We start from the raw sequence: 13921 nt of genomic DNA on the forward strand, positions 1-13921 counted from the left end.
AAAGAGGAAGAAATAAATCAACAATACTATTTCCATCGTTTTCACAAGGCAAGGTGATGACTGTTCCCTCCATAAGCCTGGTTTAGTCATGTTTTGGTTATCAAAGCCCCACTGAGAGATTAAGGACTTTAAAACTTTTGTATGCATGACTATCCTGGAGAAAAACACACACACTCCTGAGGATGTGGCTATAGGCAGCGCTCATCACCTCTGTTTATCTGGTGGACTTAGGCCACTTTGGGGACTCCCCTTAAGTCTCACTTATCTCATTAGAACCTTAAAACTGATTAATATGAATGCCAGCAGAGGCCAGCTCAAGACATTCTTAAGAAAAGAGGGAAGAAGGAAAGGAGGAGAGAGGGATGGGGGAGAGATTTTAGAGGAAGGGGGTTTTTGTGTCTCCGGACAATGAGCTGATGGCTTTTTAAGCCTCTCAGTGGCTCTGGGTTAATACCCCGGCCTGCAGTCATGGGATAGGCCATGGTTCAAAGGCTGCTGCACTCCAAAGCTCACTGCTCACTGATTTAAGAGAAGAAAATAAACAAGCTGAATAAATACCACATCTGCTGCAACTCAAACCTTACTAAAGAAATAATGAACTGCCTTTCCAAAGCAGAGGTGTACTGTATATATTTTTATTAGGGATCTACCAATACATCTGGCTCAAAAGGACAAGGAGATATTGCATAATCTTTGGGAAAATCACAAACTGTGTTCACAAAATATGTAGTCAGTGTTGTTTTCTCAAGAGGTCCTAATTTCGAACTCTCACTCCCAAAAAAAATAGGGCTTTTAAATGCGCTTTAATAGATTTCTGCTGAAGACATTTTCAGCTCAGGCTTGTAGAGACCAAGATTAAACCTATTAAAAACTGTGAAAGGTTTTAGCACTGAAACTGCAATAAAGTGCTAAGTTAAGCACAACTGTAGTATACTATAGTCATGTTGTGGGTATCAAAGCCCCACTAAGCTTTGGTAATCAAAGCTCCATGCTTAATAAGTTCATGTTTGACCAATCTAGTCATTTTTTTTATTTTGAGCAACAGATGATTAAACCCAACCTGCACTAAAGGAAAAAAAGGTTTAATGACCATTAAAAAATATACGATGCTGAAAATAATAATTTAGAATGATACCGCAAACAAGATAGTGCTTCAGTTTTACAAAAGACAGTTTATTACCACAAAAATGGCACCAGAAGGGTACTATTTGCCTTAGGGCACATAAGCGTCATTGATGATTAGCCAGTATTCTTACAGTGCTTACAAACACACGCAAACACACACCCACATACACACACCAACTGTGGGTGTGTGGGGGCGAGAGCACGTGTGTGTGTGTGAAAAAACTTCATAGTTCATAGTTTTCTCACAAAATGAGAAAACTATGAAGCAGCTCTCAGAGGAGCAGGCTTGAAGAAATGGGTCAAGAATAGTGCTGTGCTCTGCTATAGTAGTGACTTTGTGTTTCTGCTGCTTCATTAAAGAGGAGGTTGGCTCAGGACAACTCAAATAACTATGCGTGAGCATGCACACAAAAACACCCCTACAGTCGATGCACAAACTCCAATTCATTTGAGCATCAAAGACAATTTTCACTGAGGATGATGGAGTCTATGCAGTGTTACACGTTTTTAAATGGGATTTATCAACTGTTTGTTTCCACACTCCTCTTGCAGTTATCAGAGAAGGTTGTACAGTCAGTCAACAGAATAGTGCAAGACCTTTTACTTAATGTTCTTTAAGTATTAGTAGCTCAAGTTAATAGTAATTAATTTAAAATTCTAAACTATTCCTCAAATACAGTTTGACAGTTTTTTTTTCTTGTACTAATTAGTAAAAACTATAAACTGATCAAACTAAAAGACAAGCAAAACAAATAAGATTTGTTTTCCAAATTATTTGAATTATGATCTTGCATAATGAGCCAAATTATGCATCACAATGAAACAAACAGATAATTTTATGGTCTTCTCTTGTAAATTATGACTGAGGACAAAACTAACTCTGTTTTTATTGCTCCAGTTTGTCCCTGCAGCTGATATGCGACATTGTGGAAAGAAACCCTCCATTATGCTGCTACATTGCACACGCCTCAGCTTTCTGACTTTGATTCAACGGAAAATACACGTTCAAGGGCACAGCGTGCGATGTATCACAATAGGTGAAGAGTAAGATGCAACTTTGTGTTGACCAGCACACCACTAGCCCCCACCACCACCACCAAGTAAACACAACCCTGTGTGTGGTGGTCCAAGCTGTCTGAGGAAACAAAACAAGGGTTTAAAACCTGTGGGCTTAATCCTATCTCTGCAGAAAACAGCAACAGGGTCACTAAACCCACACCATTTAAACCACATCTCATTGGGGTGAAGATGCAGAGTACGGCCATTGGAGAAATGCCACCAACCAACCAACAAACCAACCGTTGTCACCTCCAGGGAGGAAGGCAGCCAGCAAACTGCATGCATCTTTAAGCCTCAACAAGGACGGACAAGGAGGAGGGTAGGAATTGGATGGTTTAAAGCAAAGGGGAAGCAGCTCACTTGGAAGTGAGCGGAAAAAGCCACTTTTTTTCACATACGCTGACAGGAGGAAGCTGGACTCGGACCAGCGTCTTTAAGATTGCAAGACGACTACTCTTCCCACTGAGCCACAGTTGGCCCCATGCATCTATCCTCATATTTGCCCTCCTCGCCGCTCAGTCCATAAACCAAGCTACAAATTTGGCTGCCTGTTCCCTCGTTGCCTTTCCCTTTTTCTATCCAGAAACGGGCCAGTATGACATTCTCACAGTAAAACCTTTACTAAAAGATAAAAAAGCTCCTTTAATTTAAAACAAAAAAGCAACATTTATCCCTATTGGTGATAAAATACTACAGCATATTTATAATCACTAAATAATAAAATAAATAAATATATAAAATAACAGCAAATTTTGTTATAGCTCAATAAAAGTACCTGTAATGTGCATATTATCAATTTGTACTCTTTAGTTCTTTATAGAGTAACACGCTGCGTACAACAAGTGTTTAGACAGGCTATCTGCTCTGGTATCCTTCTGTCCAATTCTTACACGATATACATCATAGTATGTTGCTGGAAACTTGCTGCAAAAGACTGAATGCATCTTTGAGTTTCTTAAAACTGGAGAAAATTCTTGTATTTTTCTAATGCATTCTTGAAAGGATTTTACTCCATGAGAACTGTATGACAGAAATTTCCAGCAGTTTTGAAAACATAACTTTTTAAAACACTGGTGTATCTTATCAATGCAAACCTGGCCCATGCCAACTCCTGTCATCTGCCCTTTTTTGTCTCTCTCCCTTCACCTAAAATCCACATATTACCTGAAGCTCAGGCTTTTTTAGAGTGGGAAGAGAAAGCAGGACAATGGTCGCCTTTCAGGCTCACAACCCGGCACTGGGGTGGGAAGATGAGAGGCAGGTGGTGGTGGTGATGGGGAGTGTTATTGGCTGCTTGTATTTTTATCTACTGTCTTTTCAGTGTAACACAGCAAGATTATTATTGGCAGGTCTTGCAGCCACAGCCGCAGAATGAACAATGAGAAGGTGACTTTGCTTGACTCTTTGTTTATATTCAGGTCAGTGGATCAGCATCACAACAGTGACTTTAAGAAAAAGGTTAACATTTTCCCCTTTCTGTCAATATATGCATGAGAAGCTTTGATACATACAGACTTGAAAAGTGATCTCTGGCTAAAACAGCGCATATTACTGGCTAAAAGGTGTTTTTTCAGGACATATAATATCTGAAAGTCTGAAAGTGCATCAATTCTGACGGAACAGTGTCCCACACAACCATACATGTGTGCTTCCCAGTCTGTCCTGAGAAGACGAATTACCTCATGAGTCATTTACAACTGGCTAGAACCGTCAATTAGGTCTTTATTCACAAGCTGGAGATGTGTTCTCTTCTGGGATCTATTCTCCACACTGCTGCCCAGCTAGAAAAACATCTATTCACTACCCCACGAGCCCCCCTCAAGTTAAATAAGGAAAAACGCAGTGTACAGCCTGAAGTCAGCCTACCATGAAAGGAGTTATCTGTGGAAAATGTGGCTGTCAAAAAAGGAGCAGTCTCAACCGTCCACGTCAAAAATTCCAGTCAAACAGAGCAGTGACGAAAGAAAAAAAAAGAATTGAAACCCAATGGCCCTTTTGGCCCCAACACATGGAGATCTAATGTCTGCAACACAATGGAAATTTGACCATGAATAAGATCAACAGAAGTTCTAGTTTGTGCTTAGAAACCGTTTTCATATCATATGTAGATCTTAAATGGTTTTCTTCAAACGCAGAGTAGGCACTGTAGGCAATCAGATGTCTCCCAGTAGTGCCCCTCTCTGGTTACGAGAGGAAGAGCTATGCCGAAACAGCTGCTGGAAAGCCTCCATCTTATAGTAGAAAGCAGACAAGATAAAGATGGGCGTGGTAGCGGCATTTTTTTCTAACCATGAAAGAGCATCTTTGGTGAATAATGGTGCGACTCAAGTTTTAACCTCCAATCAATCCTTCTCCAGTGTCTTATAATGAAACATGAGCTTCTATGTGTAGATTTTTGTTTTCAAGAAAAAAAAAAAAACTTGTTAAAGTACTTTTGCTATGACGTAAGCAAAGAATTGAAAGTTATTTTATCTTAAATCTTTAATATTTTAAGAACAAAGAAATTTAATAAATGCCCATAAATAAATACATGCATCTGCAGAAACACAGAGTACATTATTTTTGTTGTTTATATACCAAAAAATACATTTTCAATCAAGAGTTACGCATATGTACACTGCATAAGATGGTTAATATTTTATTGTTTCTGAGAAGAGCAGTATATAATGTTCCCCCACAGACTGAGGGCCGTGGGCTGGAAAAGGGGGCAAAAAGACAGATCGCTCGGCTGATAGCAGCATTTCAGCACTTGATCTGACCTTGGAGTGATTACTCTGGAAACAAAAACCTAGACATTAATGTGTGGGGGAAAAGCGAGTGAAACATGCAGCTTGAAACGAAGCTGCCATTCAATAGTTTTTCCGTTTGTCAGTGCAGGAAAAGAACAACTTCTGCCACGCTTGGAAGGGTAAGGAAACTTTTTTATGATTCCATCTTAATTAATGCTGTTACTTTGTTAGCCTGCTCAGTGTTTATTTAATCGTGAAAACACATTTTATTTTATAGTTTAAAAAACGAGCTGAAGAGTTCTATAAATTGCTCATGCAAGGTCACAAAAAGCTTTAGGTCATTAAACGCTCTAATTTTTCAGCCTGCACACACAGACGCCTACAAGGAATCGCCTTTCTGTCCAGTTGCAGGCTGCCTTCTACAGGATTAGCATATCCACGACTGCAGCCCAGCCACCAAGCACCCCAGGCGACAGGGCTGCTTCTGTCCGCCGCATAGCACCTCCACAAGGGTCACGGCCAAGAGTCCTCCCCCCTTCCTCCACTGCACACCGAAGAACAGCTGCTCTGCTAAAACACATTGACTGAGCATTGCCTACTGCCTGCTGGACTCATTTTCAACCTAATTGTGACAAAAAAATATATATAATTTAAACAGAAATGCATTTACAGGTCTAGTGAGAAAATATAAGGTGGCATTTAGAGCCTAGTAAAGAATTACATTTGCAACGTTGCCGTTACAGTTGTTGCTAGGTTTTTTTCTTCTATTGTGTCTTGTTTGAATTTTCTACAGCCCGACTCACATTTGTCCCCCCCTCCGCTCTCTGTTTGGCTGCCGTTTTCATGCCGTGTTCGCCAATGTCACAGACATAAAAAAGGCAGTAATTAATGAGAACCTTTAGGAAAATTAAGGAGAGAATGGGAAAGCAATTAATATTGATCATTTTTATTAAATTAAATGCTTTCAAATTTTGATGCATTAGAACTTGACATACAATTATTTTATTGTTTTTTCATGGGCAAGGGCCAATATGGTCTGCTCAGCAAAAAAACAAAACATATATATATATATATATATATATATATATATATATAGATAGATAGATAGATAGATAGATAGATAGATAGATAGATAGATAGATAGATAGATAGATAGATAGATAATTCTCCTTATTGCTGCTAAAATTGTAGATTGCTTATTACAGTTATATTTAGTGCTACCTTAATTTGTTTATTTTGTTGTTTGATTCTGCTACTTGCTACTATACCAGCAAAACTATGTAATGTTTTTTTTTTTCTTAGACTTTCTGCTCTTTACGGCATTACAGAAGTAAAGCAAGTTGATACTGGCTGTGATAGCTGGACTATTATATTGGGTAGAGCTTTACAATATATTGAACTGCAGTTATCTCAAAAATCATAATTACAAAACACAGAATAAATATTTGGGGGATAATATATTGTGAGAGCATATTTTACATGCTCAGCACATGTAAAATATAGTTGGTTAGTTGGATGAAAACCTAATGTATGTTTCTAGTGGCTGAGATGGTAACAGAGACTGGGGGAAAAGCAAATAGTCAAGAAATATGAGCTAATCCTAATTAAAGGCAATTTTCAGCGATAGTATATTTTTTTCTCATCTTGTGCTGCATGAGCTGACTGCTTAGCAAACAACTCCAAGCCGTACCTTTCCCATGTAGTTTAAAAAAACCTTAGCAGGACTAAAAAAAAGGCAGCGCTCCTTTTGTTTCCAATTTTTTGAGAACAGATATATTTCCACACAGAACAATTGTCCGTTATTTGTAACTTAAGAAAAAGTTAAACAACGGCGGGTAGCAACAATTGGGTTAGGAGCAGTACTGTGCTTCTCTTCTCTTCAAACAGCTAAAGAAAACTCTGGAAACTCCAGCACTTTCTCTAGGCTCTCAGAAAAAACATCCAGAAAAATGTATGACTGAACATTTTGGTAACCATAACTTTTCAGAAACGATTTTGTTCTTGACACCAGAAACTGAATCCTGCCTAATTTCTAAACTAAATTTGAATGTTTAGTTACATATTTAGCGAACCACATGCACATAACCCTTGCAGGCAACCACATTTTGTTAAATAGAGAAAAAAAGGTCAGAAAAGAAAATCTGCGATTTATTTGGTATCTGAGAATCTGAACGCAACAAAAAAAACTCTGTTAAGCACACAATTACTTTAAATGCACAGACACATTTAAACCCCCAAAACCTGCACAAAAGACAAAGCAGACAAAGACTCCAAGAAGAGCACAAAAGCACCACAACCACAGCTACTGAGTGGATATCTCCAGTTACATTCAAAGATGTGAAAACGTCATCACAAGGAAGTAATTTTTACAGTCGTATTCTGCCTCAAAATATAAATCACCTTGAAAAATATCCATGGACAAAACCTCCATCTGCCTGTTGTGCTAATAACACCTTACATTTCAAGGAGAGTTATTAGTTGCTAGTTTCACATTCACTGGCCAACTTTCTGCTTCGTTACTTCTCACCGTATGCGTGTGACCTCTCTCACTCAGAGTGAGTATGACCTCTGAGGCTCTTTCCCTACCATCTAACCGTGGAGGGACTCTGAAAATATCTAATTGTATTCTTTTATTCTCTGTGCCTGGCGAGAAGAGATGGAGGCAGGCGAGGGATAAGAGGGGAGAGAGCGACAGAGAGATTCAGCTGAGAGTTTAGAGGCGACACAGGAGAAAAGGGAAGAGGCATAGAGGGGAAAAGAGGAAAACGGAATTGCTGTCTTTTTGAAATCACAATCGAGAAACTGTTAGATCCCTTCACCTTCTTTCCTATTAGTCTTAATACATGCAATAACAGACAAAATAAATGTCATTTTTACACCGGAAGATGTCAGAAGTTCTTTTATGACTCTTAACCAGCAATTAGAGTAAGTTTTTGATATTAAACCCTCTGTAATAAATTAGAAAAGGAAATAAAAAGGCAAATGAAAGTGTGCCGAAAGGTGGAAAATTAAGGTTTTACTCAGAATAAAACAACTAGCAAGTTCTTGATCTCATGCTGTAGTTGAGAAACACAATGTTGGAGAAAAGCGAGCGAAACCACAAGGAACCCCACCTCAGTCTCAATCAAAATGACCTACCTCACAAACGCAGCTACTGAGGCACGGCCAGCACAAATAGCAACACTACAAACTTACACCGCAATACAATAAATCTGACCATTCAAAAAACTATGAAAAAAATCCACTAAAGTAAGATTTTATGTACAATTCCTTGTATGATACTGATTAAAATGTGAGCTATAGTGTGTTTTGTCTACCAACAATGAGAACAAAAGTAAAACTAACTTGCACATTAATTTTTCCCTCTTTATTTCGTCTTTGTCCAGAATAAACTTTCTACAACAATTTAGCATATTGCAACCAGACAGTTTCAGGGAGACTTTCTTGTAGTCACTACATAATGTTTTGAACTCCTAATTACACAGTAAGTAGCAGACATGACAAAGTTTTTAATGCTATTTTGGTGCACATGAAAGTGTCTGTTTAGAGATTTCTTTCTGTGCATTTCAGATGAATTAAGTGGGCAATCAGAGATCCACCTTGATGGTTATTCATCTAAACTTGGCACTTCCACCATTTTCAGTCAATAAACTTATCAGCCAGCATGTTGATGTACTTTTTTGAGTTCCAAATAAATTAATTATGATAAGTGTTGAAGTCAAAAGGTTTGACGCACATGTGGGGTTACCTATAATTCAACTGGTTTTTGTTTAATTTACTAAATCTATCAGAGTTCAAATCCTCTTCTTCTCTTTTATGTAATTGTAGGTTGTTTTTTTTACAACAAAACTAATCGGGTCTGATCACAGATCAGAAGGACAGATACAGATAGATTTTTTTTTCTATTCATCAAATGCATGAAAACTAAGAATACCAAAAAAACTAAGAATGCTGGTTTTTAGTCTATAAAGCGTCAACCAAAAGCATGTACTTGTTTTGAGCTTTTTTTAAAGGACATGGATAAATAATTTCATTCATTAATGGGATGATCATGTAATTTCTTCCATTTCTGTCAGATTTGACACTACAAAATATGTTCAAGAATTTGAAACAAATAGTTCTTTTGTTTTTTTTCTTTCCTTTTATTGTTTTCATGTCTTATAGTTTTTTAACAAACACTAAATACACCAGAGTTGGTCAAAATGTGTTTTTCGCAAGCCAGACTTTGGATGCTGTTTTGGACATCTAAAATAATAACCCAAAACATACTTTTCTTCAAATAGTAAAATCTAAGTGCATATGGTCCATATACAAAGAGCATTGTTACAATAGAAAATAACACTGAAATTATTCATTAAACTGCATTTTTTAGATCATCCTAGCAAGTCACCTGATTTGATATTTTCTGCCATCATATGAACCATGTGTTTTTGGCTCAGTGTGCCTGTTTGTGTGCTTGAATGCTCTCCAAAGCAGCCGTGCTCTCAGTGAGACCGTTCAGCCTCAGTCGAAGCACAAAAAATGAAAAAAAAAGAAAGCAGACACAGCCAAGTTCCAGGTCCACACCAATTTTCTACAGTAATGCAGCTGGAAAGGGACTCGATATTTATTAACTGACTCATCAATACGATAAGTTTGCTAACGCTCTCCCTCTGTACTTTAAAAAAGTTACCTCTCTGGCTTCTCAACCCCTGCAGGACTCAGAGGCAAACAAACTCCACTCAGAGTAAAGTAGTGCGGACCGACTGTTACAGAGCTGCAGCCTCCGTGAAAACCTGTTTCCTTTCCTCAGGCGAATTTCAATCTGAGAAACAGATGAGGCTCAGGAAACTATCTATTACTCAGGTTTTACTGGAGTTCAAAGAGAGCGGAGCATATAGATCAGAGCAATATCAGAATATTCTCTGCGCCTGTTCCTGGTAGTGGGTCACATCTGAGATTAACAGTGGATTTATTTCAATCTCAATATTTTCCCCCTTCATAGAAAGCAGGAAAGGTTGTCAGCACATCTGGAAGGTATCAAGTTAACTAAGCAGCCTGTCAACTCAAAACTTTTCTCTTTTTTTCGGGAAAAAATAGCACAGCCCAGTGAATGTGTGTCTATCAATGGTAGGCATCAAGATCTAACTCAAGATTGCGTTTACCTTCATTAAAGACAGTGCTCCATTAACAAACAGTCAGGGTAAGTCTGCCTATGGGCACCCAGACCACACCAGTCATGCTCCATGGTTTATCAAGCTGGGAATCTACACACCCGGCTAGGACTGGCCCCCCGACTCCAACCGGGAGCCTATACAGTCGCCCCTCCGTTTTTACACCCTGGCCGCTAATGGTTTCAAGCAATAAGTCATGTTTTCACAAACTTCAAACTCAATGTAAATGGTTGCTCAACAAATTCGCCGTGTGCTATTAATGACTTTGCTCACTAGGAGGGTTTTTTTTCGGTCAACAAATAAAACACTAAGTGTTGGTGGCAGTTGAGTGAAAGGTCTCGGTAAACTCTGCCAGGCGGCGATCAGACTTAATAAGCTGGGGACAAGGCTGTACAGTGTGCTCCATGAGGGACTTTTGGAAGGAAATGCTGTCTGGACAAACAGTTTACAAGAGCTTGGACTAGATGGAGCAACGAGGTTTCACGTCTGAGAAACTTTTTGAAAGGTGCTTGATCGTATTCAACAACTTTTACATTTCTATTTCCTTATTATCAGCACACAGATGTTGTTTTTTTTTGTTTTGCTTTGTTTATTTTTTTAGTGAAAGGTTGCTTTTTTCTGTTACTGTGCATCATCTTTAGATCAATGTTTTGAGACTTTGTTTTAGAGCAACACATCAGGACCTTTGGGCTTTAAGACAGCGGTCTAGTCCCTTCCTCTAATACATAAAGCATACAGTATGAGACTATTACACTAAAACTCTGCAGATTTTTCAATAAGAATTTTCATAAGGTCTAAAAACTAAGCTAAAACAAAAAAGTACATTTTAACCTCCAGCCTTTTTAATTATTCTTTTTTTTTTTTTTCAAAAAACTATTCAAGGTTCAAAATAACACCTCCAATAATTTTGTTTAATTTTCAACAGCACCAAGGTTGTTCAAAGTAATTATAAGGCAAACTATTCGGCATAATTTCAAAAAACATAAATAAATAGAAACTGCATGTAATAATCTGAAAAACAATTATTCTAATCTGATTTGGCTTTTTCTTCTTCAAAGATCTTTTACCACAACTCTCAGAAACTATTTTAGGATTATGACCTAAATGTAGGAACAAAAGTTTAAAAGTTTGAACACTAACAATTTAATACTACATAACATTTGAGCTTTAGTTTGGTTATATGCTTTTATTTTGGTATTTTGTAATCAAAATTCAATACAACTTTTATCACTGAGGGATCTAAAGATTTAAATATTAACGGATGAATTAAAATAGACTTTCTGGTTGTACAAGAACAAGTTTTGTAGAATGTGAAGACTTTCACTAAATATTTCAAATCTACATGTAGAGCGCAGCTCTGACACGCTTGACCCGTGTGTTTCCACGACGGTCGAAAGTTTTAAGCATGATCATCAGACTGCGTTAGGAAGCGAGAAAATACATGATTTGCATCTATGTGTTAATCTGTTACTGCTGCTGGAAACAGACGGGTAGAAACACCGGGAATAAAAGCAGAAAACATAAAAAGAACAGAATTTGTTCCTCCAGAACTACAGCTGACAACACTCCAGTAAAAATTTGCGTAGATCTGCGGACAACTAGCAACAGGGAAATAGGCCTTACTTTACGGGTTATATCTCGAAAGACGCTCGGCACAACTAAATGAATCCAAGAATCTCTTAGGTGTACTTTCCCATCCTCAGCAGCAGTCGGTCTGTACCTATAGAATCTGGCTGCGCAGAATAAAGAGCGATGGTTCATTCAGAGCGGAGAGAGATAGGGAGAGAGAGAAGGAGGGAAACATCTCCCACTCTCAGCGGGGGAAGCCTGCTCGATGCGCGGCTACAGCACTTACTTGGCGTTGGTCCGGTTCCAGAAGACGGCGTAGCGGTCGGCCACCACTTTGGATCCGGGCTCCTGGCTTAGAACACACATCAGCAGCACCAGGCAGACGAAGAGGACCATTTCCACTTGCAGCATCACTACAGCAAAACTTCGTTAGTCTATTCCGTCTCAGTGTCGATCGCTCGGTAGGATCAGATATGTGGAGCGGGTGGAGGGTAGGAGAAACGGAGCGCCTGAACCGGGACAGGTGACCTGACCTCAGTCACATGTGGACCGGTGTTTCTGCTTCAGAGCTATCAACGTAATGCGAACAGAAAGAGAAACGAGCGAAAGAAAAGAGGCAAATGGGATCATTCAACGCGGAGGACGGATGAGGTGACACTTGTTCAAGTTGACGGAAATGTGAAGTTACAAAAATTACGGAGTCAACGGTCCCGATGAAAACATGTGCCTTTTTTTTTCTGCCGGTTTGTCAGGACGGGGGAATCCAGACAGAATGTGGTCCCCCCCACCCTCTGATGCACAAACAAGTGAGACCAGCGCAGAAAGCCACCAATGCGCAGCGGAACACTCGGTGTCTCCCGTGGCGCTGTACAGTGTCAAACCCCCCTGCGCTTGCTGGGTGCAGCCTATGTCAGGGCCAAAGTGACAACTGCTCAGCCCTTCACTCCAAACGCAAAAAGCGCAGATTAGTCCGAGACGTGATGGAAAGAGGGGGGCTCAATGTGGTCCAATGACGCTGTGAGGGCGCAAGTCAGATGTCCATGTTATTATCCCGGCAACTTTCTGAAGCCATGCAGTCAGTCAGTGAGTGCCGGAGGAAAATGATGACTGACAGCGTTAGATCGCCGTGTAAAACAAACCCAAAACAAACAAAAAATGAAACACTGTCATCCTCTTCGCTGTGATCCGCCGGAGGTGTCACGGCCGAGGCGGGGAGGAGTCCGTCTCTGTGGCCGTGTTGTGTTTTCTGTCTCTCTCCCTCTCTCTCTCTTCTGCTCGCTCTCTCTCTCTCCCTTCTGGAGACGCTTGTTTTTTATCTCCGCATTCCAAAGTGTCCTCCTCATATATAAGCCATCGTGCAACGTACGGGAGTGGAAAAATCGCAGCGCTCTCCCATGTGCGTGCTCTGTTGTCGTCCCTCCCGTTCTTTTTGTTTTGTTGTTTTTTGATAAATATATATATAATTATTTTTTTTCTTTTGGTTATTGATTTTTTTTTTCTTGTGTTTTTATCGGGTTGGGGAAAACTCCGGGACACGAAGGGACTGGGTAAGAAGAAGGACAGAGGTAGCAGCTCCACGCAAGCTCCAGACGCCGACTGAGCGAGTGGGTTTGGTTACGGCGGAGCGGGGGATAGTCCCATTGGTTTGCGACGATCTGAATGGGCGTGACTCCAGCGGACCTAAGCCCCGCCCACGTCTTAAAACCGAGGTAATTCAATTATAGAAAGGTGGAGCTGGAAGGGGGCAGAGGAGCGAGGTGCCCAGGACAGGGAGCGCTTTTTACATTCTCCACTGACAGATCCGACAGATAAGCTGCGCTCGGTGCTATTTAATTACATGCAAACGGACGCGGCGTAAAAAAAGAAAAAAAGAAGAAGAGAAAAGAAAAGAAAGTGAAGAAAGAAAAAGAGCAAGTGTTTTTTACTATTTAATAAAAACGGCACATGTAAAGAAATACAAATAAAAAATAGCAAATATTACACATAATATAGTAGCCTATTTGTATTGCATTTATTTAGCATTTTGTTGTACTTTATTTTTCACTAAATCATATAAGATTGTGAAGTTTTCTATTATTTCCATCTCAGATTTTTCTATATATTAGATGCGTATTGAGACAAAATAAGCATAAAAATATAATTCCCCACACTGATTACTCAAGTACTGTCTCTGTTAAAAACAGAAAAGAAAGTTAAGGTATTTATAATTATTTAACATACATTATTTCAAGTATAATTTTATCTATAATCTTTTATGGGGGGTTTTTCATTTAAGTTTACAGTTTT

At 39.2% G+C, this 13921-nt stretch overlaps 1 protein-coding gene across 2 annotated transcripts in view; it reads right to left on the bottom strand.

Moving 5' to 3' along the window:
* The window catches only part of efna5 (ephrin A5), a 120319-nt gene extending 106881 nt beyond the window's left edge, over nucleotides 1–13438 (bottom strand). The window contains exon 1 of one of the 2 annotated variants that reach the window (XM_023343393.1): nucleotides 11922–13438. In XM_023343393.1, the coding sequence (XP_023199161.1) occupies nucleotides 11922–12046 (125 nt within the window). In that variant the 5' untranslated portion in view covers nucleotides 12047–13438. The remainder of the gene's footprint in view (nucleotides 1–11921) is intronic. The other variant, XM_005794913.2, reaches the window with a different exon arrangement.
* Between the last annotated feature and the right edge of the window lie 483 nt (nucleotides 13439–13921).

The sequence above is a fragment of the Xiphophorus maculatus genome, chromosome 12, assembly GCF_002775205.1.
Source record: "Xiphophorus maculatus strain JP 163 A chromosome 12, X_maculatus-5.0-male, whole genome shotgun sequence".
Taxonomy (NCBI): Eukaryota; Metazoa; Chordata; class Actinopteri; order Cyprinodontiformes; family Poeciliidae; genus Xiphophorus; species Xiphophorus maculatus.